Source organism: Halichoeres trimaculatus, unplaced genomic scaffold (genome assembly GCF_033239565.1).
Source record: "Halichoeres trimaculatus isolate MK-OKI-2021-1 unplaced genomic scaffold, fHalTri1.1 fHalTri1_scaffold_21, whole genome shotgun sequence".
Taxonomy (NCBI): Eukaryota; Metazoa; Chordata; class Actinopteri; order Labriformes; family Labridae; genus Halichoeres; species Halichoeres trimaculatus.
The window spans coordinates 12,377,325-12,404,724 of NW_027437199.1; the positions used below are offsets into that span (position 1 = coordinate 12,377,325).

General features: G+C 38.9%; 1 protein-coding gene across 4 annotated transcripts in view; it reads right to left on the reverse strand.

Moving 5' to 3' along the window:
• Nucleotides 1–542: 542 nt before the first annotated feature.
• Nucleotides 543–27,400, reverse strand: part of kcnc2 (potassium voltage-gated channel, Shaw-related subfamily, member 2) — a 104,056-nt gene continuing 77,198 nt past the window's right edge. Inside the window, exons 2-5 of one of the 4 annotated variants that reach the window (XM_074697927.1) lie at nucleotides 18,560–19,493; nucleotides 12,743–12,913; nucleotides 11,068–11,129; nucleotides 548–2,145 (exon numbers count right to left, since the gene is read on the reverse strand). In XM_074697927.1, coding sequence (XP_074554028.1) covers nucleotides 11,077–11,129; nucleotides 12,743–12,913; nucleotides 18,560–19,493 — 1,158 coding nt within the window. In that variant the 3' untranslated portion in view covers nucleotides 548–2,145; nucleotides 11,068–11,076. Of the gene's footprint in view, nucleotides 6,176–11,067; nucleotides 11,130–12,742; nucleotides 12,914–18,559; nucleotides 19,494–27,400 lie in introns of all 4 variants that reach the window. The other 3 variants (XM_074697926.1, XM_074697925.1, XM_074697928.1) reach the window with 3 other exon arrangements.

Consider the following 27,400-nt stretch of genomic DNA (forward strand, 5'->3'; position numbering starts at 1 on the left):
AGAAGCACAGCATCAGACTACCAGGACTTCCACAGGTTAGAGCAAAGTTTACTCCACAGTAAGACACAAAAATACATGTTCTGAATTCAAAAAAATAAACACTTTTTTTTTTTTTCAAGTCACAACATCATTCTAGAAATACACAAAGAACAGTTCCCTTTTGTCGAGTCAAAGAGTAAAGCAGCGCATGTACTACATGAGAAGGATTGTGGGTACAGGGTGACACTTGACAGCTTAAAGCTGCGCAGGTAGCATGTTTTACCACCTGTCAGTCCTTTCTGTCAGCTGCTGGAGCCTGGACTGTATAAAAAGATGGGCAACAGATCCAAAAAGTGAGGCCAAAACATGAGAAGCTCCCCCTACTGTAAGGCTACAGTGTCAGCCTCCTACATTTAACTAGGTGGGACATGGGTCACTCTTTAAACTATATATATATATATATATATATATATATATATATATATATATATATATATATATATATATATATATATATATATATATATATATAGATATATATAGATATATAGATATATATATATATATATATATATATTTTTTTTTTTTTTGCATGTAAGGGCAAATACCTTACCATTAACCTACTCATGTGTAACTGCTTTTTCACTTATTCACTTAATGACTTTCTGTTTTGATTTATCTTCTTTTATTTCTTATTGTTTTTTGGTTTCCCCACATTTTATTTATTTATTTATTTATTATTATTATTTTATTTATTTATTTATTTATTTATTTTGGGGGGGGGGGCGGGGTTCAGGGAGGGTATGGATGTGGGTTAAAAAGAAAAACTAACTAAAACAATTTCTATTTTTTGGGAAAAAAAAAATTTTCTCACAAAAAAAAGGAAAGAAAAAAAGAAAAAAAAATGTGTGCCTGTTTTTTGAGGTATTTTTTATTTTGGTCTTACTCTTTAGTAACAGAAAGAGAAATGATGTGTCATCCATCTTTATATACAGTCAAAGTTCTGCAGCTGCATCTTTGCTCTATAGTCCTTCTTGTCTCTGCTGAAATCACAGTGTGAATCGGCGCTTTTTGTTTTCGGATGCTTTATTGCAAATCCAATCTGATAGTTTGGGATCATGGGAATGCTACTGTGCAGATATAGCCCTTCTAGAAGCCCCGCTTTATAACTTGGAAAACTTCTGCTACACTTTTGCTCCACCCCGACACACAAGGGGGGGAAAGTTTGGAAGAATCAAGTTACGCAGTTTTAGCCACCAGGAGTTTCATGAGGAATATTTTGGTAAAAGATTTTGGTTTGTGAGAGACAAACATCTGCAGCACAAATGCAGTTGTTGCATGTTTAATGCACGGCTGGCAGGCAGGCAGGCAGGGCAAGGAGGGGGCTTCTACAACGGCAACTGCAACACAGGGGGGACTCTGTCGTGTTGGTGTTTGTGCTGAAACTTACTGGAAGAGTGAGAGCTTCAAGTCCACTCACTGGTTCCTGCTTACCTGGCCTTTCAACCTGAACATCTTACCCTGGAGTTAAAGGATACACACACACATTTACACACAGCAGAGCAATTAACCTACTGAAATTTACCAAGAGAAACAAAAGCATAGATGACTGTAATGCCACATTTATTCAACTCTCTACACTGTATATACTGTATGTAAGTTCATATATGAATACACTCCATTTTTAGAACACAAAGTGCCTCAACTGATACATCTTAATACACTTATTGCGAGGAGGGAAACCACAGCAGGAAAAGTGATTTGAGTGTAACCAACCACTTACTTTGTTACCTGACTCGCCATCAAGTGTAAGATGTGAAGACAGAGCCGCTTGGCCCAGATGTGCTGTTGTTGTCATATTTACAGAAGCGATATCTGTACAATGAGAAGTCTCTTTTTGAGAGACCAGTCCAGTTTGTTTTGCTTCTTTTTCTTTCGCCAGAGTTCCCAAAAAACAACAGAAATCAGGAAAAGGTAAATGCTTCTCAAAGTCACACCAGGATTTCCTTTTGGTTGTTACGGTCCTGCTCTCTGAGCCGCCGGCGGGCCGGCTGTCAGTCTGTCTCCTCGTCCTGCAGGAGTGGCTCCAATGTGAGGTCCCTCCACTGCAACAGGTCCTCATTCTGATGACTTATCCCACCGTCATTCAAATAGGAAATGAACTGTCTAAATAAAATAACAGAAATGCATCATCTGTCTCTGTTGAGCATCTTGCCATGCACACACTGGCAGTTTTTCAATTATGCACATTAAAAAAAGGAACAATACACAAATCTATTCTGCCCTTTCAGAACATTTTCTTAATGTCACAAAAGCTCTTTTGTGTATTGCACAGGTTTGAAAAGGGGAGTTCTTTAAAATAATTAGTGTACAGACAAAGAGGAATGTTTTGCAAGGGTTGCTATCATTTTAATTGTTTGACTTTTTTGCAGAGCTATGCGAAAGATGCATCTTGCTGGGAGCCAGTTGCTTAGCAACCGCCTGCTACTGGTATGGACATACAGCAGGGATGGGCGAGGCACATGGCTGCATGATTATATGTCTGCTGTCCCACACCTGTTGGTATTCAGAGGCAATGCCATGGAAAAACTGTGAATGAATGAATAAATGGATGCTTTAGTTAAAATGAGATGATGTGAGAGTCTTAGTGTTTCTGGTTCAGGGACTTGAGAGCAGTTTTTAGCCCTTTATGGTGATGAGTTAACACAAATCTGTGGAGATTAAAAACGGGGAGTAGGACAAGTTGTGTCAGTTCCTGTAGTTTGGTAACACTTTATTCTGCATTCACTAGTTTCTTTTTTGCGTGCACATAAGTCACATTTTTGCCTTTTGCTAATCATCATAAATACTTTCATGTTTATATTCTGCAACTACCAGTCTGTTAGCCTAGAATTACTGGAAGCCATCAGTCAAATCAGACTCACCAAAGCTGAAAGATTTAGTCAAAACCTGACACTGACCTCAGAAGCAGGAACCCGCAGTCTTAAATTATAAAGCCAATGCAGAACTGTTAAAACACTGCAGTTCCTCAAGCATCCACTTGGGGCTGGCTGCAGAAGCACCAGAAACCACATACACACTAATTCATAAAAAGTCAATCTTTAGAGCAAAAGCTTAACTTTTCTGTGTGGGATCATTTTTTATTACTCAGTGGTTTTAAAAGTATATCAGTTGCTAGTTTTGCCAAATTAGGTCACAAATGACTCGAGGGACATGCTATTAGCCAAAAGACTCGACAGCCGCCTCAACTCTGCCTCTTTTCCTCACACTATATCGACCAAAGATTGCTTTAGTTATCATTTCCAATATGGTGTCCACTGACAATAGGCTTTAAAACTCTGCTTCAGAAACTGATGAGTGATATCATGGGGACTCCATGTTTTAGACAGTCAGTGGTTGAAACTGGTCAGCTTTCCTTTGGTCTGGTGAGTGTGACATGGTACCCTCCTGTTTTATCCTTGTTTGACATTACCTCAGAGTTGTCCCTCACGAGGAGCCCTGAGTTTCTGTGATATTAGGCTTAAATCCTTAAAAACAGCATGGCTGGCAACATCATGCTGCTTCCATGCAGTGTTGGCAGGCATGGAAAAATCTCCCATTATTCTTTCCATGGTCAAATTTATTCTCCCACCCAGTTGGTGCAGTGTACTCAAAACTAATCAAGGTTAATTAGGCGATTATTTCCTATTGCATCTGTTACTGTGGTGAAATTGGGAGAAAAAAATCCAACCTTGAGATCTCAAGTGTTGAACTAATGAACCCTGAACCCTAAGGTGTAGCTCAAAGACTTCATGCTGTGTTAGCAGTATTGAACAGACAGAGAGCAGACTGTGATGCTCATACTGTGTGGCATTCAGCTCCTGAACATATAGCAAGGGGAAAACAGTTACTTTGGATTTATTTTTGCATGTTTGCAAAAACATGGTCTACATTTGATGGAACTATAGGCCTGAATTTTTTTCTCTTCAGTATTGCTTATTGATGCTAATAGGCTTTGATGATTGTTATGCTAGCAGCTTATAAGCTAACACGTTTAAATGAGGAAGTGGTCCTGTAGTCATTACTGGTAGCAAAGTGTCTGTGACCTAAGTTAACAGACAAGAAGCTAAACAGTCAGAGCTAAACAGCTACTCATTTGCATGCTAAAAAGCTTTAAAGGAATAGATTAGGGGATGTGTTCACTAGCGTTGTTTTATTTTGGTAGTACTGACCTGCTGACAATGACATAAACAAAGTTGACACTCCCCCTCCTTAAGTCTGATTAGCTGGTGATCAAGGCATGACGCTCACTTGTGAACTGTGAGCTTTTGTGCTGGACGCTGAAAATACTGAACTGCAATTTGATCCAGGCACTGACCAAGCAGCAAGCCCCGCTGGTCTTCAGAAATAAAATCACTGCAGAAAATACTGTAAACTGCAGTACCTTGAGTGTCCACTTGAGGCAGCCTTCCTTTTCAAAAAGCTGATCTATACAGCAGCAATGCATCTGTCTACAACTTGTTTTCTGTATAACTTGTTTGTTTTTAAGATATCAAAGTTACAAGCTCAGATTAATTCGGGAAACACTGGCGGCCACACTGTAGCTGTTATATGTCCATTACAGTGATGATCATTGTTAGCTCCAAAATGCTGCTTCAGAAACCAATGGGTGGCATCACAGAGATGGCACAGCATTTTTAACCTATTTTAAGTGTTACCATCTGTTTCAAGGGTGAAAACGATGCAAATTTCCAAACAAATCTGGTTTTACATGATACAAATTGCACATTCCTCTGTCCCTTGATGTTTTTACACCAATAAGACCAAACACTGGAATTTTCCTGTATCAATATGCTACAAGCAGCACCTTTAAATGTGCTATCAGGAGTGCATGTTTTTCTGCTTATCCAGCATTGTTATAAAAATCCCAGGTTTGAGCACCACTCAATTAAACACAAGTTTTAATTTATGACAAAAAATAAATCAAGTGAAAGAAACGAGAGGCACTGTGATGTGACACCCACACTCGCCTAGAATTTTACCTTCCTGACATGGCAGTGCCTCCTATGGGGACATTAAGACAGAACACTGCTCTCTGCTTGTGTGAAACCAGTAAAGACAACCTCGTTGCAGCTATCTGTGAGCAAACAACCAGAGACACAACAGCTTTGGTGGGCACTAAATCAAAGGAAAGAAAACATACAAGAGGTGGGGAGATAGTTAATTGGAAAATAGCAGCAGATGAATGAAAAACCCACATGCAGAGAAGAAGGAACACCCAGCTGGTGTTCTTTGTTTTTGTGTCTTCAGTGGATTGTTGGTGAAGCCGATGGCAAAATGAGACACGATACAAGTCAGATGTAACCCTCTAAACCCCCAGCATAATAACATAAAATTAAAAAATACTCCGTATGGATGTATATGTTGCTGAGTCTCATCCCTTCTCCCTTCTCCCCTCGCCTCGTGGCTTGCAGACGATGGTTACGGGATGATCCATGCAAAACACGAGCAGGCCCAGCAGCAGGTGAAAGTGACAGACGTGTATGTGGGAGTCAAAAAATACACTCCTGAAAGACAAATCCTCCTCCCCTCCAGTTTCCGTCCCAAAAATAATATAAACCAAAGACAAGTCACAGTTGTATGAGTTTAAAATGATGTGACATCTCTCTTTCTTTTAATGGAAGCACGTCTTTTTCAAAGTACCTAAATATAGCAACATCTAATATCCCTGATTAGTAATGTGTCCTTTATTAATTGTTATGGCTGCTACTTCTGAAGCCACCAGTAGAGTTCTTTTATTGCAAGTCTCAAAGTGGGGCAAAGTTGAGCTAAAGAGGAGTCCAGGTGACACAGAAGGGAAATGAAGCTAAGCTAAGCTAAGCTAAGCACATGTACCGTGATGGAAAAAGGAAAAAAGAGGAGCATTAGCTAAAGCTGCTAACAAAAACTTAGCTACAAAGGTGTTTATCCGCTAGCCACAAATATCTAGAAGAGTTCAGGTGTAATACCAAAGGGAGATGGCGTGTGTGTGGGGTAAGGTGTGGGGTGGTTTTGGCCAAAGTGGCGGAGGGCTGGACGTCTCACAGGATGGAGGGGATGGGGGAGCGGGAGCGCCGCAGGGGGCAGGGAGATCCATACGGCGAGGTCACAGGCGACAACCTCAAGGCGTTACCGGCCACGCCCGCTATGTTGTTTAAGCTCCGGGATTTCTCATAGCCTTCAGATGAGGGGGGGCGACAGAGAGGTGGTGGTTGAGGTGGAGGTGGTGGTGGTTGTGGTGGTGCAGGAAGAGGACATGAACACACACAGGCAGGCAGGCAGGCAGGCAACCGAGCGATCCGAGTCCGAGCCAGCCGAGTCAACCGAGACAGGACAGGAGACAGGAGTGAGACAGAGCAGCAGAAACATACTGTACGGTGAGAGCATGCACAGGACACTTCTTATCACCTACTATAAGAGAAAGGCAGAATGGAGTCTAAGAAGGGTGCTTTGGAGACTAATAACCTGATTGGCTGAGTAAATCCTCTGTGGGTGGAGCCAAAAAACCTGTGTTTCTCTGCTAAAGATGTATTCTGTCTAAACATCACTTTAATAGGAACAAGAAATCTGTCTTCGGTAGGTCAAATTAAAAGCATTTTTTGCCGATTCAGAATTCATGTCAATACCAGCTGCCCGAGTTATACTGTGCTTTTGCAGGAGGATGGAAAAAGGCTTTTAACTGAGCTGAGTTTGAGGAGAAATAGTAGCGTTTAAAGTAAAAATAAGTCCTTCTTGACAGTCAAAATTAGCTATTTAATTTAAAAACAAAGATTTGCATCATAATTCTCTCTGTCACTATGAGCTGCTGAGCAGGAGAAAGCAGCTCTCTGGTTGTAAGAGTGAGTCAAGCTATGACTCATGCTTCATTCAGCAAAAATGTCAACAGATCAGTGACAAGGTGGCTTCAGGGAAAACCTATCTGGCTTCCACATTCTTGTAAATGCGTATAAATTTGTATCTAATCATTAAAGCTCTTTGAAGCCAAGGTTTATAGCCTTTGCTTATACCTGGTTTTACTCATTTAAATTACTTGAGCTCATTCAAACACCTGAATGAAATGGGGACATTGTTTATCTCTTCTGTCATTTTTAGTCCTGCTTAAAATTTTAAGTATGAAGCTAAGAAAGGTGTGTTAAACCTGACTTTGAAAACTTTAACTTAAGCTCCTAACTTACCTGGCTGCAGTGACTGGTCACATATCTCAGTGTTACATTAACATTTAAAGCCAAAATTTTTCAGCAAAGTCTGCACTGCAAAGAACTGAAATCTTATCGATTGTTTTTTGTCTTATTTTAAGTAAAAATGTTCTTATTATACTTGATATAAGCCACATTCAGCTTATCAGTCCCAAACAGTCTTGTTTCAAGTTATTTAAAGACAAAAATTCGGTCTGAATTGCTTGTAACAAGTAAAAAAAAAATCTGCCGATGGAGTAAGAAAAAATGTCCTAGAAAATTTGCTTGAAACTAGAATTATGTCTTAATACAAGTTACTTTTCTCTTGTTTCATTGGCGGATTTTCATCATCAAGATTTTTTTTCTGGACGGGTCAGGTGAATATGGCTCATATTAAATCTAAAAAGTCATTTTCTACTGAAAATAAAACCAAAACACTTAATAAGATTTCAGTTTTTGCGGTGTGAACACGGCACCTTGAGGTTAAACACTAAAATCCATGACGATAGTGTGACCTCTACTTTTATTTCACATTCATGCTGTATTAGGAAAGCAGGCTGGGAAAGGGCCTGTGTAATTCAATCTTTTAAAAATGTAACCCTGTTGGTAGGACTGTAGTTCCACCCACTAAAGGGAAAAGCTCCTTAAGCATTCTCTAATAAGACAATTATGACTAAAGAATGATATAAACACTTGCTCAGTGTTTGGGTCAATGTGGTCTGATGTGGTTTTTTTCATGGTGCCCAAAATTCTTAGATTCTCAGAAATATTTTTGTGATTCAGATTCCAGTCTGCCCGGTTCATTTTTAAAGCTTTCAGTCTAATGGGAGATATTTCTATTCTCAAACAAGAGATAAATAGAATCAAAGATTAGCAGTTGTTCATCTTATCGTCTCATTATTAGCACTTACAAACAAAGTAATAAGTAAACAAATCTAATTCTTATTGACATCTAATGAAGGGAAAGCTTATATAAACTGCTCATTCACATAAAGACTCTAACATGCACATTAAGTATCAGATATATCAAGCAGCTGATACATGTGTAAACTCAGGCTGTAGCTTGCACATACTTATGATGATGAGGATGATTATACAGATCTTATCTATCAACGCAGCAGTTTTCATGTCATCATCATCTTAAACTTCTACAGATGCAGCATGGGATGCATGCTGGCAAAATTAGCATTCGGTCACTTGGTGCAAAGTAAACAAGCAAGCCAAAGCAGGCAGATCATTAATGGAGCATGCCAATCAGCTGGCGTAAACACTGATGAGGAACAGCTAATGGAAACATGGCCTCATTACCATTCTGCATACAGCACTATTTGTTTCAGGGGGAGAGTGTAAATGAAACCGGGGTGGTTTCAGAACCAGTCGAGCAGCAGAGCAAAGGGCAGCCTGGGTCCATGCCAACAGGTAGCAGAGACTAGAAAGGACCTAATGTTTTATGCATTTGCGGCAAAGGCACCCGCCGACTGAAGCTGCAGTGAAGAAGACACAGCTGCTCGACCGCCTGCGTTGAAAGAACAAGACTGGCGAGGTGGCCTGCTGTGAGGTGGCCACATGTATGGTAGTCAGACCTCCTCTCTCTCATTATCCAGCTTTGAAAACCATTAATAATTCAGCTCAGCTTTGTTCTGCTGCTCTTTTGAAAATAAAACCTATCCTGAAAATCTCCTTCAAAGTTATTAAGGGTACAGGAAATTCAATTTAAAAGAGGCTCTACAATGCTTTGATAGCATTGATTTGCCTGTTATAGAGAGTAAAGTGGTGCTATGAGGCTATGGAGCAATAACATTGAGAGCAGGACATTTAGATTAACTTCTGATAGAAGGCAATTATCCCAGGCTTAAAGCTTCCACATTACAGAGCAGATTAAGTCTACTCTGCTTCAAGAAGCCTCAGATAAAACAGAGGGTTTAATCTGACAATCAGGCTTCAGGCCTCACAAGGAGTCTAAATATTGTTATTACATAGTCAAAAATTGACTGATAAGGCTTTTACTGGGAGGAGCATCAATGAAATTAGCTTTTCTGTGACCTCAGTTCCTCTGTGTGAGCTGACCAAGTTTTTTTAAGTTCACAACCTTTTTCTTTTTTTCATTTAAAAATCACAGGAGGCACAGCTGACATCATCACAAGCTTTAGTTGTTGCTGAGGTCAATGACCTTTTCACTGAGGTACTGCTGCAAACACTAAAGGCCATGGCAGAAAGATGACTCATCTGACTGCAACATTTCCTGCTAAGTTGATGGTACAATGGGTGTAATACTGAGAGTGACAGCTTTGTGATGCTATTAGGGGTGGGGAAAAAAAAAAAGAAAATCGATATTGTTATTCTTCGTCCATTTATTTATTTATTTTTAATTTGAATGTTTTGTTTAAGTCTTTGTTCATAAACTGGATTGGAAAAATGTTACCACTTTTCTCCAGCAGAGGGTGAAATGTTTCTCTCTGACTCACATGATGTGCATTTCATGGGAAAATATGGCTCCTGATATAATCTGTAGACAGTATCATTTAACTTATTCACATCGTCTGGTGTTAAAAAAGCAAACTAAAAATCACAAAAATCACAAATATCGAAGAACCGCAATTTAAATCGAATTTGAAGAGTAGCATATCGCCCCAGCCCTAGATGCTATGTACTATCAAAGCAGAAGAGAAATGAAATGTTGAACATTACTTAACTGTTCAAACCACAACAATCTGTTGCAATTTGGACTTTACCACCTGATGAATCTTTGATAATTTGCCAGTAACCGAAACGTGTGTTTGTTAGCTTAGCTTATGTCATCATGTCGCTCCACCAGCTGATCCCTACTGCACTTACAGTAGCTCTAAATGTTATCACTAACAACAGATGTCAGCGCCGTCACAAGGGTGTTCTGACTTCACTTTTTAACAGCTTGAATAAAAGGCACTGATGTGTCATCCATCTTTAAGTCTTTTCTTATTTATTTATTTATTTATTTTTTAATAGGGATTGAGCATGAATTGGTCATGGGAAGTAGGCTAGTCCATACCTCACAACCATCAATAATACGGTGGCTCAATTGACTTTCAGAAGGTTCAGGAAAAAATAGAAACTAAAAAATGAGTTATATGCTAAATGTTAAATGCTATGAACTTTGCAAAAGGCAAATTGTCACACAGGAAGAAAAAAAAAACTCAAGCTGTGTCATTTTTCCCTGTGTAACTTAGACTCCTGATTTTATGGTACATGAATTCTAAAAAAGGACAGCTCATACGCCTTGTCTTACCCATCATAGCACAACAATGGCAGTCCCTTTGGTATTTACATGACCTGACAGCATTTGGAAAACCAAACATCTTTGTGTCTGAGTAGAAAACATCTCCCAGACAAAATGCTTTCATGGAGAGAGTTCTTGTTTTAACTTAACATGAATAAAAAGAAGTGTCTGCAAGTTGTTTGGTTGGCCAGTCTTCTGCTTGTCTCTGTGTTAAATGTGTATCTGTGCTAGCGTGGCAATACTAACAAGTTTTGCAGGAACTGATGGGGAGCAGGCAAGGAAAGCTTGTTATAATGGAGAAGTCAGTAAGTCAAAATGCTTTAGAGTTGATGGGATTATATAAACTACAACGTTATCTGTTTACATCCCTCTGGTGTATCATTACTGTTGTGGCTGATGATACACTGGGAAAGTTGTTTCAGAGCTCTAGATGGGCAATGAACCTGGCAACAGCCAAAAAAATATGGGTCAGAAATTTATTCAAGTGTTTCCAGGCAACAGGAAGACATGAATAAATTGCAAAGAAAGCAGCAGTTCTGAGTCAGCTGCACGGGCATTAGTGATCCTCAGAACTGCCAAAGAAGTTCTGCGAAGTGTCACTGCTGAGAGTCAGGACAGCAGATCCACAGGTTACGTTACCTGAGCTGACTAGGCCTGAACAAAGCGCCTCCCCCCCTCCAGGGATGATGGTGTTCCAGTCACTAAGAATATGAATCAGCTGATGAGGATTCAGGCTGATGTCTCTGTTTTAAGATCTTCTCTAAAAGGGGAATTCCATTAGTTCCAAACCTGGACCTTTCTTCAAATTATTTTTAGTCTGAATGACTAACAGGAACAACACTTCACTCCACAGATCACTTTAGCTGGCAGCTGCAGACAGGCCGTAAAGGATGATATAAATTCTTGGAAGCTCAGATTGTTTTTCCATGAGCCTGAAACATGACTGAAAGCTTTCTCTTTAAATCATGGATATCCATATGGGGTTCCTTGCTCTGTTCCTTGTTTCTGATTTCATGTTAGAATACATTATATATGATTAGCATGTGTCAGTGTGTATCAATTCATGTTGCTAATCTTGTTCTGTTTATAACATCAGATGCGTCTTTAATTGTGAATTTTGGCAGAGGAAAATGTCAACACTGACTTTATCTCAGGAGGTTTAAGCATTAAAACTTTACATGTAGAAATGATGAATTTCTGTTGCTAACAGTCTTCATCTGGTGTTCTCGCTAAGTAGTCTGTCTCAGAACAAGTTAAAGACTCCTTGGAGGACCTTTAGAAACATGCATTTTCAATTTATTTATTTATTTATTTAGTATTTAAGTATCATAGCCATGGTCTAAGGAGGTATGGCTCCTCCTCAGTGAGGTGGCTGTACTGATGAGTTGCTCCAATAAGCAGAGGTAGCCGAGGGGGCATTTATGTGACTGTGTTTATGATTCTGGGACACCAGAATCCAATGACAACAGAGGATTTACTCATCTATGGCATCATTCAGTATCCTTTCAACTTTTTTGTTGTTTGAGTATGGTAAGAAACTGTATAGTTTTCATTTTAACTCAACTGTTTAAAACATTTAATTTGCACATACACAAATAAACAATCCCATAAAGTTGAGCTCGGCTTCACTCCATGTTTGGTAAAATTGCCGCTTTGTTGACGCAGTTTAAAGAGAAAAATAAAACAGCTGTAACTTTCATTGAAATGAAGTCTTTCACAACAAAAAGATCAACTTTAGCAGTTATTCTTTCTGTGATGTTATTAGACCTAGAAAGAACAATCTGAAAACAGCTCCCCCTGTGGACATATTATTAATCACCTTCATTCAACACCAGGGGATTTGTTGCAGCCTTTACAGCCTGCTCTGCAGCTGCTAGCTATTCCGCTGATATAAAACTAAATTTTGTGGACCAATTCAAGCAAAGTTAGGGCCAGGGTTTAAAACTGCTGGAATTCATCCTGAAGATAAGTATTAATCTGCGAATGTACCGCACATTTATTTATACAAAAATATCACAGATTGAAACTGCTCTGACTGCACACTACAAAGAAAGAGAAAGATGAAACTAGGAAATCCCTCTGAGATGAAACTTTACCAACACGTATTAGACGTGACTAATGAATCCAAAATGGACCACTACACTGTAAATGCAATACAATAGCAAGCATGAAATACAGAATGACTTTTAAAGACAAGGGAATGAAGAGTGTTCTTTAAGTACTCTATGAATAAACTTATAAAATAACTTCATCTATTACATGATAACATTTATTGGAAATACTAAAAAACTGTTGAGTTGCCACATGCAGTTACCTGTTTTCCGTAGGCCTCCGTCTGCAGGGCAGGTATAGTCACTAGCAGCCAGCAGGAAGCACGTTCCTCCACTTCGACGGTCCTGTTCCCGGGTGCTGGACCTTCTCATGGGGACCCTCTCCTCAGGGGACAGGGTCAGGTCACTGCCCCCGCTGCAGTCTGCTGACAGGACTGTGAGCAGAGAAATATTATCTCTCAAGATTATTTAAATCATACAGATTATAATCTCACATGCAGTGATTCAACTCTGAGATTTTAAAGCAGATTTAAGATCAGAACCAATCTAGCCTCCAGCAAAAGATTCACCTTCCTGCAGCTGCTTTGTGTGAAGAATCTTCATGTTTATTTTACAACATAGTGATCATAAGTCTTTAAAAACACTTTAATCCTGTCTTACACACATCTTGCTAAGACACTAAAAGTATTCTTTTCCCTTCAGTCTGGCTTTTACCCTCTTTCAACTTTCCCGTCAATAACTTCTCTCTGGTTACAGAAACCTCTCTTAAGTGGGAGTTTGTTAAAGCTCTTCCTTGCTTTCAGTTCGTGTAATATTTCCAACAAGAATAAGGAGCGACTATAGGTTCAAGTCTGACAGATGGTGCTCACTGTTTGCTGAAGAATTTAAATAAAGTTGGCAAAGCCTGGATGCTTTTTGAGCTTCAGAGGCTTGGAAGTTAACCCATGGTTTGTTATTTACCTGAACAACAGGAAAGTACATTTTGTTTACATGGATACAACTGATACACAGATTAGATCTTTAAAGCTAACTGACAAAACGGCAGGCACTTTTACTTTTCAAGAACTAAATTGGCCAAAAATGTCACAGACAGAAAAGTAAGCATGAGTGCAAATTTTTCAAGATCTTAAACTCTGAAAACCCATTGAAAGCCCATTTTAAATGAGTACTTTTGTCACAGTCTGGCACTGTATATTTAAGCAGCCTGTCACCACAGCTGACATGTTGTGATTAGTAATAACAAACTGCAGGGAATTTAATCTCAGTGTTTAACAGTAAAGGCATAGAAAAGGGTCCTGTTGCTGAGGGAAAAGAGATTTTTGGTTGACAGGGGAATATGGCTCACAACAAACAGCAGACAGTCCTACATTAAAAGCCTGCAGTAAATGTCACATACAGCGATGACTGCTGTTCAGGTCAAAGGTTGGATGGCATGAGGGGCTCTGCTGAATGACATAGTTTTCTACAGATTTTAAACATTGCAAATACATTTATTTTATTTTTATTTTTATTTTTTTAAATATAACTGAAGATCTGTTCACTAATTAGCAGGTGAAAAGAAAAGGAAACTTAATTCCAGTTTTTGCCTGTCTTTTTTTTTTCTTTATCATATGGACATGGTTTGATGTAATTGTAAGAAAAACAGTCACACTGTACTGAAGGTAAGTCATCATAATGCATTGTGTAAGTGGCCTGCAAATTTAACCCCTTACTGCCTGAATTCATTAACAACTGTAAAAATAAATTGTTTTATGTGTTGTTGCATTCTTACAGATGTTAAATTATGTGGAGATTGTTAATTTGAGTATAGAACACACAATAGTTAAAACTAAGTTATATTATATATATATAGACATGAATTCATCCCCTGACCAATATATTGTGACATAGTGGATCTGATATGATCTTTGGTATGTATAGAATATGAATCAATAGGTTATAATGAGATACAAAGGTCATTTCAGCTGCATCAAGACCTGGCAGGGTATGTCGCAAATTTGCAACAACAGGCATCGAGGGGTTAAATTAAAGCACATTTGATTTCTTAATTCAAGCTCTGTCTTGAAACAAGATGATATATCTTAAACAAATAACTCAGTAGCTTAAAAACCATATGTAATAGTTTTAAGACAGTTTCACTTAACAGGATATTGAAGATGATACATCAAGAAACAAATTCCAATTTCGTACTGAAATGTTACCCTTTAGGTAACTGTGTCTTATATTAAGAGTGATGAGATGTTTTGACTGGAAGTGAGACGATTGTACTTGGTAAAATCTTGAGTTTTTGCACTGTACTGTCTTGCAGAGCTCTTTCAAAAACTGTTAAAGGAGCCAGTGCTGCATTTGGATGTCACGTTCTCTCATTTCAACCAGTCTGAGCCTGAACAAGAGGATCTGCATCCAAAAGCCTCCTCAGTAAGGTCTGTCAGACATGGAGTAACTCTCCAGTGACTGAAAGTGAAGTGGCAGTTAAATAGCTGACCATGTCCATTGTGATGATGAAGTGCACCATAAACAACCTAAATGTGGCTCTGTGATGTCTTTTTAATGGTTTTTGGATGACAGCGGGGGTCTGTGGCACAGAGGAATCATTTTTAGCAGAAACTGTATTCAGAAGGAAGAAATCCTTTCTACTTAGGGTTTGTCATAAAATGACACTTTATGGAGTCACGCTGCCCGTCTCTAAATCATCATTTGGCTTGTGAGTTTATGGTGAAAATAGAGGCAGACACTTTTGAAGCAATGAGCCTCTGGTTATGGATGTGGGTAGACTGATGCAGCCTTCTCATTACTTGTTGCTGAATGTTGATTCCACTTAAGGAAGAGTTTCTGGCAGAATAACAAAGAGCCACATTAGCTGGCTAATTATAGCAAATTTAAGGCTTTTGAGTTGGTTGAGAGAGAGCTGTCTGCAGCAGACTGTTTAATGTCTGTCTAACATTTGACAAATGTTGTCACAGGTCTCAAAGATGTACTTGAAGTTTTGAAAAGCTAAACCTGAAAACTATGAAGAGGCTTTGAATAACAAGTTCCCTGGGGAAAAGGAGCAAACTCTATCGGTGGGAGGTGATACATTTATGATGCAATGCTAAATCAACAGCATTGTTATTTAATGATAAAGCTGACTTCTGGTGAAAAGACAAAAAGAGGTGCAAAGGAGCAAAGTAAATTAACAACCTATTCCAAAATTTAGACTCTGGTCTCATGCTCTTAATACCATTAAGACATAGGGAATAATTTGCAAGAGAGACTTTTCCTTCTCTCCAGTGTCCACAAACATCAAACTATGACAAAAGATGCAGTCGCAGAGCCCCAGCCACTGGCAGCAGTTGTTGCTAGAGTGTATCACTAAGAATCTAAGCGTGTCTAATGCAACTATTTCCACTTATGTGCTAGTAGACAACTTAGACAAAGATTTTGGTTTATAAAAAATAGTTTACAAAGGGTTCCTGTCACATGACATCATCTGCTTCCTGCGCCTTCCAGTGGAAGACATGGGGGATGCAAATCATTGTGGAGACAATGAGAGGCAATGAGAGACAATTTTCATAAATTGTGATTTTACCCCAATACACATTTGTAATTATTTAATCATTCAAGTCTCTAGACTAACCCTCCACCAAAAAATTGTACCTGGGATAAATATTTTTTTGTCTATGGGCTTATTTCTGTGAGTGGCAACAAAAGTTGCTGGTGGGCACATAGCTAGCCAAAAACTAGAGGGAAACACTGCCTGCAGGATTTCCCATAATTTACATATAAGGTGTAATTTTCTTGACACACAAGTACTTACCATAGCCAATTCCCACACCTACCACCCCCATCCCCACACCACCTTTTTAAACATTTATTATGACAATATTATTATTTTGTTATAACTTTATTAGTATTGTAATTATTATTATTTCTATATAATTATTAGGTGATCTAGTGACAAGCTATGTGATCAACTGCAACAATTGTTGCCAGTTATAAAAATCCTATTTTCCTCAAAACAAAGAACAAAGTGGAAAAAAATGAATACATAACATGATTCAAAACAATATGCCTTACAACTCTGAGAAAAACTGGGCATACATGGGTTAATGAGATTTTTAAATCAGGCACCTCTATTTACTGTCAAGTGAGGCTGGCTTATCATTACATGTAAAGGTTAAAATAAAAAGAGGGAAAGATTTTCTGATATCTATAAAAACAAAGAACATCAATCTTACTGTTCTCAAACGTTGCCTGCTTTGTTATGATGTTATGTCCGGAATACATCGGGGGTGCCTCACAGTTTTGTTTTTTTTTTCCAGACTAAAGGTTTACTGTGAGTCAATAGTCCTTTGATCTGCAAACTGTTATGCTTCTCATATAGCACTCACATAAATGACATAAGTCACATTAGGAACAGTAAATGGAACCACTCCTATTGAAACATAATGCATGAAGCCATCCAAAGCACACTGCATAGAATCCTCACGCACTGTATGTTTTTAAATGACCTCTAAGGAAAAGGACAGAAATGACTAAACCGGATTGATTCTGTTTTTGCATTTGGTTCAAGCATGAATTATTCCAACCTCATTAAATATAAGATTCTGAAACCTCGTGAACAAATAGAGTGTGACGAGCGTGCACCTATCCTCAGGAGTGTCTGCTGCAATATTCATCAGGAGTCAGTACACTGAGGTCGACACTAATTTCACTTCAGCATCAGATGTGTAAGAGTAAATTACTAGCATGGGCCCAAGGGGGAGAAACAGCCACCTACATTCAGATCAACATTTGAATGATCTCTTCACATGACTGATTTCTTATCAGCTGTTTCATATCATCATCTCCAAATCATGATGCTGTCCTCATCGCTGAAGCAACCAGAGATAAAAGCCGAAAGGCAAAAAGAGCCTCTGTGAAGGAGCTGCTGAGTCTCCAGGGGATGACTATTCCTGGTGTCAGTGGGGAATCTGTCAAATGGACACAGCTCCACCTGAGATAATGTCCCACATGGATTCTCATCACTGTCACTACGACGGGCTAAAAACGGTAAAAAAAAAAATAGCTGCTTGGTTTTTAAGGTGCCAAATGCTTTTATTTCCCTTGTCTTAGTGGCTAGAAGGGGGTGACTCCACTAGTTGCAAAATGATGAGCGGTGACATAGAATCCAATGGGAAGACATCTGAGATTCTGGCCTCAATCAGTGCTTTAAAGATCTTTTGCCATTTGTCCAAATGATTGCTCATGCCTCAAAAAAATAGAATCAAGATGGCTTCAGAATTAGTGTAAACAAGCTGATGTGGGAAATCTTCACCTTTGGGAGAGTCTGTTCGTTTGTCTGTGAACAACATAACTCAAAAACTTACAAACAGATCTTGATGAAATCTTCAGGAAATGTTCAAAATAAGATAAGTAAGAAGTGATAAAATTTTGGAGGTGATCCGGATCACCGTCTGGATCCAGGATTTTTTTTAAAGGATTCTTTATCATTGTGAGATAGGGCCGTGTATATATCCCCATGATTAAAAGTCAGATTTCTTTGCAAAACAATACAAGACAAGGTCACCATAATTTCTGACAAACGTGAAAGTATGTTCCAGATCCTGGCAATATTCCGGATACTGAGACTCGGAATATGAAATATGTACTGGGTCATCACGATTTTCAACACTGACAGGTTAACAAACAAATTAATGTACAAACCTGCAACTAACACCAAATTGTAGCAGACAGTCTGCTGAAAGGGAGTATAACATTAAAGTAGGACATTAAGAAAGTGTTGTGTGACAATATGCTTGGCAGAGGTCTGCGCTGTGAAATTCTGGTTCATGTATTTGAGTTCAGAAATTTGATAAATTCAATTAAAAAAAACAGTCTTTGTTAGCCTTAATGCTTTCACATCATCTACTTTCCTATGTTATACAGAATTACACTCTGTGTTGTAAAACAAACGAAAAAAAAACCCTGTTGCAAAGTGCTTGCTCATTGGTTGATTGGTCTCTGCTAATAATAGAACAAAAACTACGACTGATTGACTGAAATGTCCCACTTAGACATGAGTGCTCCAACAATGCCTTAGGCTGTCCATCTGGTCTTACCTGAGCGATTGCGTTCCAGTACCCTGGTCCCTTTCACATGGCATAAGTCCCCTTGGGTACTGTTGCAGGTGGTGTTGAGATCAGCTTTGCAGTAGGTGGGGGATCCTCCCTGCACCACCTGAGGGATGTGTTTCTTCCTCTTCTTGGGAAGCTTCTGCTTGGCCATGGCCAGGGAGTAGTACATCCCAAAGTTATTTACGATAACAGGCACAGGCATGGCTATCGTCAACACACCAGCCAAGGCGCACAAAGCACCCACAACCATGCCTGACCATGTCTCTGGATACATGTCACCATAGCCCAGTGTTGTCATGGTTACTACAGCCCACCAGAAGCCAATGGGGATGTTTTTAAACTTGGTGTGGCCAGCAGCGGTAGGGTCATTTGGCTTAGCACCGATTCTTTCGGCGTAATAGATCATAGTGGCAAAAATTAACACTCCCAACGCCAGGAAGATGATAAGCAGCAGGAATTCATTGGTGCTGGCACGTAATGTGTGGCCAAGCACCCTTAAACCCACAAAATGACGGGTTAGCTTGAAGATTCGCAGGATACGAACAAAACGCACCACCCTGAGGAAACCCAACACATCCTTGGCAGCCTTCGAGGAAAGGCCACTCAGCCCTACCTCCAGGTAGAAAGGCAGGATGGCCACGAAGTCAATAATGTTGAGCAAACTCTTAAAAAATTCCAATTTGACCGGACAGAAGGTCACACGCACCAAGAACTCGATGGTGAACCAGAAAACACAGACTCCCTCCACGTAGGTGAGAGCAGGGTCAGTTTCAATCTCGTACTGCGGGTCAGGGTCTGGCAAGCTGCTGTTCCACATGAGCTCAGTCTTGTTGATGATGGTGTTGAAAGCCTCATGGGTTTCCAGGCAGAAGGTGGTGATGGAGACCAGGATGAAGAACAAAGACACAAAGGCAATAAACTACAAGAGAGGAGAGAGAAACAGATATCAGTGAAAATACTATGGGTTATTTTTTTTTATCTAACAGTTTGAACTTTGACATTTGATTCACCAGCTCAGGAAACGTGAACAGAGATCACTCAATTCATTCACTCTTAAGGAGGGGAATGAAGAGAGACAAGTTTAATTAACATGCATCAATTTGAATGGACTCTAGAGGGAGGAGAAATCTATTAGCAAGAACAACAAATAAACACTTCCCCGCTCGCTCCTGGTGGGAATGTAACACAGGAATGCAGATGCAGTCAGATTTAATTTACTGATGCTGGTATGCCTGACGGTGAGCAGTGGTGCAAAGAGGAAGTCACTTTAACTAACCTACCACTCACTTCATTGCTGCAGAACTAAAGAAGGATTGTGAAAATGCGTTCATAATTTACTTTTTAAGGTCATTAGGAGTCATTTTCATTCAACTTAATCTATAACATCACCTGTTGAAAAGTCCTAACAGAAGCTTTAATACAGATCCAACACTTTTCTGACCATGTTTGCCTTTGCCTTATCATTCCATATTTTGTCTGTAAATGGAACAGCTGAAGTTTAAACTAAATTGGGGTCATTAAGGTGTCCCTTAATCTATGTTCATTAATTTCCACTGGTAGTTGGTATTACATTCTCAGCAAGGGTATCTGTTCAAGAATTTTATTTTATTTTATTATTTTATTCTAAAATTATTCACACTCATTACTCAAGTAGAAGTATAAATACTAGGGTTTAAAAAAACTTTTGTAGAAGTTGAAGTATCAACTCAAGCTTTTTGCTTTAGTAGAAGTGTAAAACTACTTAAAGTATAAGAGTAAAAGTAGCTTAAAGGGGGGAAAATGCCATTCAGGTCAAAAGCTTAAGCTGTGCCACAGGAGCCTATAGTTCATATAGTTCATCCCTGCTCCTGAGTCTCTGCCAGGGACATCTTCGTAGTATGCTACATACGTCTGTAATGTCCTTACTCAAGTGTGGCGTAATTTGTGTCATGCGCAGGTGTGATGGATCACGTACAAACCAATAGGGCATTGGAATGGTCTAAGTTTATACATCTCATCCATCCACAATCAAATTGACTTCTTCTGGATGATGCAATTTCAGCGATTTTAGAAGAGGTTTAGAAAAGGTTTTTTTGGAGTGTGTCTTTTTGAACGCTGACAAGCCAGAATAAAAACAGGAGTAGCAAGGCTAGTTTTAAAATGTTTGGAGTAGAAAGTACAGATATTTGCCTGAAAATGTAAGGAGTAGAAGTAATAAGTTGGCTAAAATATTACAAGTCAAGTAAAGTATAGATACCCCAAATTTTTACTTAAGTAAGGTAAAAAAGTATTTTTACTGAGTTGATACCATAGACTGTATAAAACACGGACGTAGTCTCGCCGACGTCACCCGTCTGTTTCTAAAACGGAAAATTAGGCACATCGGCTATAGCGACCAAATTGGTAGTGGCAGGGGCTTCGCCTACAGGGTGCCGGCCGTCACGTGACCCTCAGCTGTGCCTCTTATTGGGCAAGCTCACAATCTTAATATCCTCTGAAAGGCTGAGTTAGAAAAAAGTTCACCCCCGTACAGTGGGTGCCAGTAATAAAATTAGCGACTCAATCAGGAGACGTTTTTTGAACCAGGCTGTAAATAGGTTAATTTCTGCTTTGAAAACAGCTTTTTTTGGCTTGGTGTGTATGTGACTTCTGGTACTTCCAGAGCCAGCTTCAAGCAAACACTCGAGAAATAGCAGATTTTAGCACTTACACATTGTCTCATATTCGTAGACCGGATGTTGCTGCTTGGTTGACACCTCTGCTAGCCGTGGATTATGTGCCTTCATTATGAGCTTTGACAGTCAAGGCAAGGAAACCTTTTGGAAAATCTCTATAAAATATCTCTAAACATACTGTTATTTTGTCAATGAGATTTACAAAAAAACAACAAAAAAAAACCAACACATTTTGGTTCTTGGGTCACCTTTTAAAGGCAGATTCACGTGATCGGTTCAACCCTGTCCTCACAATTTCTTGAAAATGTGCAAGTTTGAGAAACTTGTGATAATGCTCTTCAGCAGGACACTTCAGTGGCACCATTCTGTCATCTCCAACACTGAAACTGTCTTTCATGTTTTCTTTTGGTTTGTGTCTTAATATAGAACACATCGCGACTGTTACTGGGTTAAATCGGCTTCTTTTTGAAGGCCATCTTCACTAACTTGTCCCTGCTTTTGCCTGCAAGTCTTTATCTCAATGCATAGTGAGATCAAGTGAGGGACACCTAAATAGTCCTCTTGGGAGCTATTTGGTAACCTTTTCATTCAGTTTTATCACCCCCATGAAGGAATGCATAGAGACAGAGGGTTTTATTAGACTGGAATACACTCAGGGAGAGAATATGAAGAGTCAAGGTGATGTGAATGTTCAATTAGGAACATTTTATCGGCAAAAAGGGACAAAGAGGATGTGGATGATAGAAAAAACACACCCTTAAAGGTATGGAAACCAAGCTTCACATGTATATAGTGCAGCTTACTCTTCCAACTGTATTTGCTTTTGTTTGTAACTGACTCATAAAAAGGTTGAGTTTTATTTTGCCGAACAGATCGTGTTTTGTTCTGGTCCTCTTGTTGCAAAGTGTTCATGTGTTCAACCCATCAGGCGCAGAGCTTACATCCAGCTTGTCCGCTGCCCCGGAAGAAAACTTGGGCAGAGTTTGCAAACATCATCCGTTTCCTCAAAGACGGAGCAGATTTCCACACGCAGCCTACTATTCGCCTTCTTCACATTTCCTCCCACAGTCCATCCACTGGTGCGCTCTGCCCACTGAGCTCGAAAGAAGTCGTTTCACACCTTGCTTTGTTTTCAGATTGCATGACTCACACACTCAAAATATATCACTGCCACTATTTGGGTCACCCTGCTCCTGAACTGTGTGTGTGCTTTCGCGCTACTGCTGTTAGAAAGTAGTCTCCATCTTTCTTTTTAACAGAATTCTTTGATGGCCTTTAAGTATCCTGCTGATTTACAGGAACACTTCAAAGGAACATCATTTAGAAAACTAAGTTCAATAAGGTTACTTAGCATCACTGTCGACCTCTCACATTCAAGAACCAGACAAGGATCTGATCATCGTTGAGTCAGTATGTTAGATAGTTAAACTTGGTATGTGTCCTTTTAGACATCATTCCATCACTGTTATTCATCACTTGATATTTGGCCTCCACTGCTGTCCTAAGTTGCGGTTATTCATTATAGAAGCTTTTGCCCATGTTAAAAAGGGTAAAATCATCATGCTGGGATCCTGTGCCTTGCAATTTGTAAGTGTTTTTTTTCCTTCTTCTTTGTTTGTAATTCTAGCTTGAGAAAGTAATCATGTGTGTTCTTCTCTACAAAAGCAGACAAAAAAACTACCTGTTTTGTGAGTTAAGGATGGACACTTTGAGCTGTAATATTCTACAGTCACCACAAACTACAGAATCCATGACCCTTTAGCCCCCTTTCTGCTGGGTGTCCCAGTCTATATCTGCAGATGTTTCAAAATTATGATATGCCAATTCTACCCCAAAGCTTGCCCTGGTTTGTGCCCTCAGTTTTGGGTGCTAATTTAGACAAATTTTAGTGTTAAATATTAAAACTGTAGAGTCTTTGCAGTGTTCCTCCATTCAAAAAGCTTCACATCTGTTTGACTGAAACTTACTGAACTTTTTTTACTGAAAAAAATCTGCATTTACACAGAAACGCAGAGGGACTGAAAACGTGTAGTATGCAAATGTAGTAAGCATGCCAGGCCTGTAGGTGGTGCTATAACTGTCTTGCCCAGAAGTTGCTTTTGGGAGCTCTCCACCGAAGTAGAGTTGAGCTGATCATCTGGTGTATTGGTGAATACTAAGTGCAGAGGTGGAGCATTCAATTAAAAATGAATAAATAAATGAGTAAATTAATTAATTAATTAATTAATTAATGAGTAAATAAATAAATAAATAAATAAAAGAAAAAATACAGCAAAATTTAAACATGTTTAAAATCTTGTTAAAAAGCTAAATTAACATAAACTAAGCATCAAAAAAGTACCTGTCTTCAGGAAAACCTCTGTGTTGTTTTTAAAGCAACAATGAAAATCTTAACCTGGCAGTGGAAGAAATATGCATACTAATTAAACATGCCCTTATCAGATTGTAGGTATTATGTTTCAGTCAGAACAGGCAGAATCACCACAGAAAGAAACCAATCAGGGCAATTTTAAAACATTTATGTAATTATTCACCAACAAGACCTTGTTATATGTCAGTGTAAGTCCTGGTTTGAAAACGATAGTATTCCCTTTTAACCCACACACCACATGTTGTACAATTCTTTTGATGCACGTTATCCTCCCTCTTTTCCCCACTTTCCTAGTAACAGAGGCAAGAAGGGGGGAGAAAAACATTTCCAAGCTTGAACATTTAATCTAAATGACACACATCACACATCACACAAGTGCATTTTTTCACTATAAATGAAAATCTTTCTCACATCACAGCTCAATAATCTGAGAAGTCTCATTGACACTACTTTTTCCCTGAGCCCTGAGCGAGGTGAATTTGCTTTTGTTTCCAGAACATTCACAGATTGAGCCTGTCCTCCCTTCTCTCTGCTCTGTCTTTTGACAATGGTTGGACTACCTGAGCTTTTTTCTATGATTGCTGTGACGTTGTCCACTAATGACAACTGTTGTCTCACGCTGAGCTGTAATTTTCTTCTGCAGAGCGAGGATGTATCATCTCCCTCTGCACGCCGCTGTGTTACGGCTGAATCATGTCACATTAGCAGAGCCACACACCAAACACACATGCAGGTGCACACACTGATATCCTCCTTTGAACACACACACAACCCCACAAGGTAATTTATGATAGGCATTAAAAATGCAAAGGCACTACTCCACCATGAGATTGCAACAGGCACATGCTTCTTGACATCCTGATTTCCAGCACACACACTCTGCATGCTAAATGAGTCCTGTGCTTGTGTAAATCGCTCTGTGGAGGCAGCATGGGGAGGATGTAGTACAGACATTCCATCTCCAAACAATGCAGATCTAATTTAGCACAATTATCCGGCCCGTTTTAAAGCCATCATACATATTACATTTAAGGCTTTTAGCTTCAGAGTTTTCACTCTGTGGCACAGTTGTGCTCAACCAGGGTGGCTGCTGCAGAGGTCAAACCTTTGACCTGCATTTGACTTTACATATGCGCAAGAAACAAAATGTATCCTGATTTGCAACAACAGTCAATATTAAGTATTTCACAAATAAAATAATATGAATTCATTGTTCTCAATTTCAGATCTTTCTAGATCTTTAATTTTTATTTAGTCTTCTACCTCTTGCTGATCCCCATGTACACATAAATAAAGCCTCAAGTGTCTCAAATTTCACCATAAGAATTGTCCTGGGCTCTGTTTGTGGTCTGAGTACTTCTGATGAATCAAATATTCATACTGCTGAAGTGAAACAGAGTAAAGCTTCTGTGTAGATAACTACCTTTTTTGATGGACAGCTGAGAGTTTGGTTTGTTGCCTGTTGGTGTCAGAAGATGGTAGACACTGATTGCTGATTACTTAAAGAAAAAAACATGTTTTCTCTCTTGATTCACACCTGGTTTTCTGGTTTTCTCTGGGAAGCATTCTCCTTCTATGTGTTTTTCAGGGAATTAAGCAGACTTTAGGTTTTAACCATCTATATGTTCATGTAATCATTGGCTCACTGGGATCAACATCCTGGCCTTTATGGTATAATTAGTTAGATGGCCAATTTTTGACAGTCATGCATGCTGCTGTCATCAGGTCTGTATTAGGGTTTATATTTTTCCCAAAAGTTAGAGGGATCAGATCCTGGGAAAATACAATGGATTTCCACAAAATCCCGGGAAATCACAGTAAATTGCATTGTTTTGTGTTGGTTTATTTATTTTTATTTTTATTTATTTATTTATTTATTTATTTTTTGCAGCTAAGCCAATAGGTCTATGTGTTTCTCAATCCAAAGATAAAAATTTCTGCATGTTATAACTACCATTATTAGGGCACAGGAACACAGTTTTTGTCAATCAATCTGCTGCAATGTTAACTATAAGAAGCCTAACAAATCGTCCCTGACCGATTTTCTGGAAAGTTTTACGCAGCAAAAAAGCAACCCTAATAAAAATGTAAGCTCCTTAAGAAAACATTATGAAGTAAACCATCTAGTGATCACGTAAAGTGAATTCTTCTGTGGCTATTGAGATTTAGGCCGCAAACAGGAATAATAAACTATTATAATTAGTAGTTAAAGAAATATTCTTTTTGAGAGCAGGGCATGAATATTTCTTTTTCTTTAACACATAACACAGAGGTCACACTAAATGGAAAAAAAATGGCACCCTGGCCACAATTTAAGCATCATCAATTTTTTTAAAGTTAACCATTTAATGATACAGATTAGAGCTCTTTTATACAAACTAACAGAATTTGTTAAAGTAACCTATTCAAGGATTTTCTCTACCATTACTTTAAACGAAAGTTAATTCTGTGGCTGTTGAAATATTTAATGATAAGTATTTTTATTTAACAAAATATTTCTTTATTGGAGCAGGCATAATTTTCTTTTTTATAAAATCATAGCCTACAAGCCTAAGTCAATTCTTTGGCTGTTTAGATTGCAAGATGTATTATTTAAAGTTAACACTGCTCCGACATTACCTTTCCAGGAAATCAAGAATCAGATTTTTTTTAAAGATTTCCCTAGGGATTAAACCCTAGTCTGTATTAATTTGCTGCCATGGCAAATGCACACTTTGGAGAGTTTGGAGGTTTTGGCGCACACTGGAGACAAAGGACAATCATTAACCTGTTTGGTAATAATTTCTTGTGCATGTGTATGATGTGTAACTATTCTCCTCCAGCACTTTTTTTATAACTGGCTTTGAATCTTTGGTGGTGAAATGTTTTTAAAACTAGATTGCTTTTTCTACTTAATATAACTGAACAGTAAATTACTTCACCTGAAACTTATCCAGAAGCAGCAGCAACAACCACAATAACCAAAATGATGCTGATAGCCTCCTTTGTATTCATACCGTTCATCATACTGTCCCTTAAGTCTGTTTCAAACAAGCTTATAACTCACAGGTGCTTTCATTTAACAGAAAATCCTGTGCCCCAAGGATGATAACCTTCTCTGATTTCAGTAACAGCTTTATCTTTCTAATGCAACATTAAAAAGAAAATGTGTATTTTTAGAGCACTGTTGGGAAGAAGTAATCTTTTATTCCATCAAGCACATCTGTATTGGAGACTTCAATAAATATTTCAGTCTCCATGGGCAACAAGCGATCGTATCCCTTTCCTCACAAGACACCTGGTGAGCTACAGATAGCATTTAACCCCCATTTTTGCCAGTTTCCCATCACTTCTGTTTGAACATTCCTGGGCTGAATGAAGCTCATATTGAGATGTGACACTTCAAGCCTTCAGTTGTACAGGAAACAACAACAAAGACATTTCCCCACATGTCATTTTTAGGTTAATACCATCATGATGTTTGCTTTGAGGTTGCTTGAAAAAAGAAGCAGAGAAGAGAAAAAGATTTCAAATAAGAGTCAATGTGAAGTAGCTTTAGACAGCGAGAATGAGGACAGGGCTCTAGATGACAGTTAAATACTTCCAAAGCTCAGAGTTTACCCTTCAGGCTGTGTGTTGTTGCAGACACACTTAATTTATCAGAACAGTCAGTCAGCACCCCTTACTCTGCTGGGCTGTGATCGCTACTACGGTCCATAAGCGAGGCCGTAATCCCTCATCATCACATCATTTTCATCAGACCACACCCTGGAACTCTGCCGACATCAACCATAGAGGAGAGACATGAGGAAAATGCCAGAT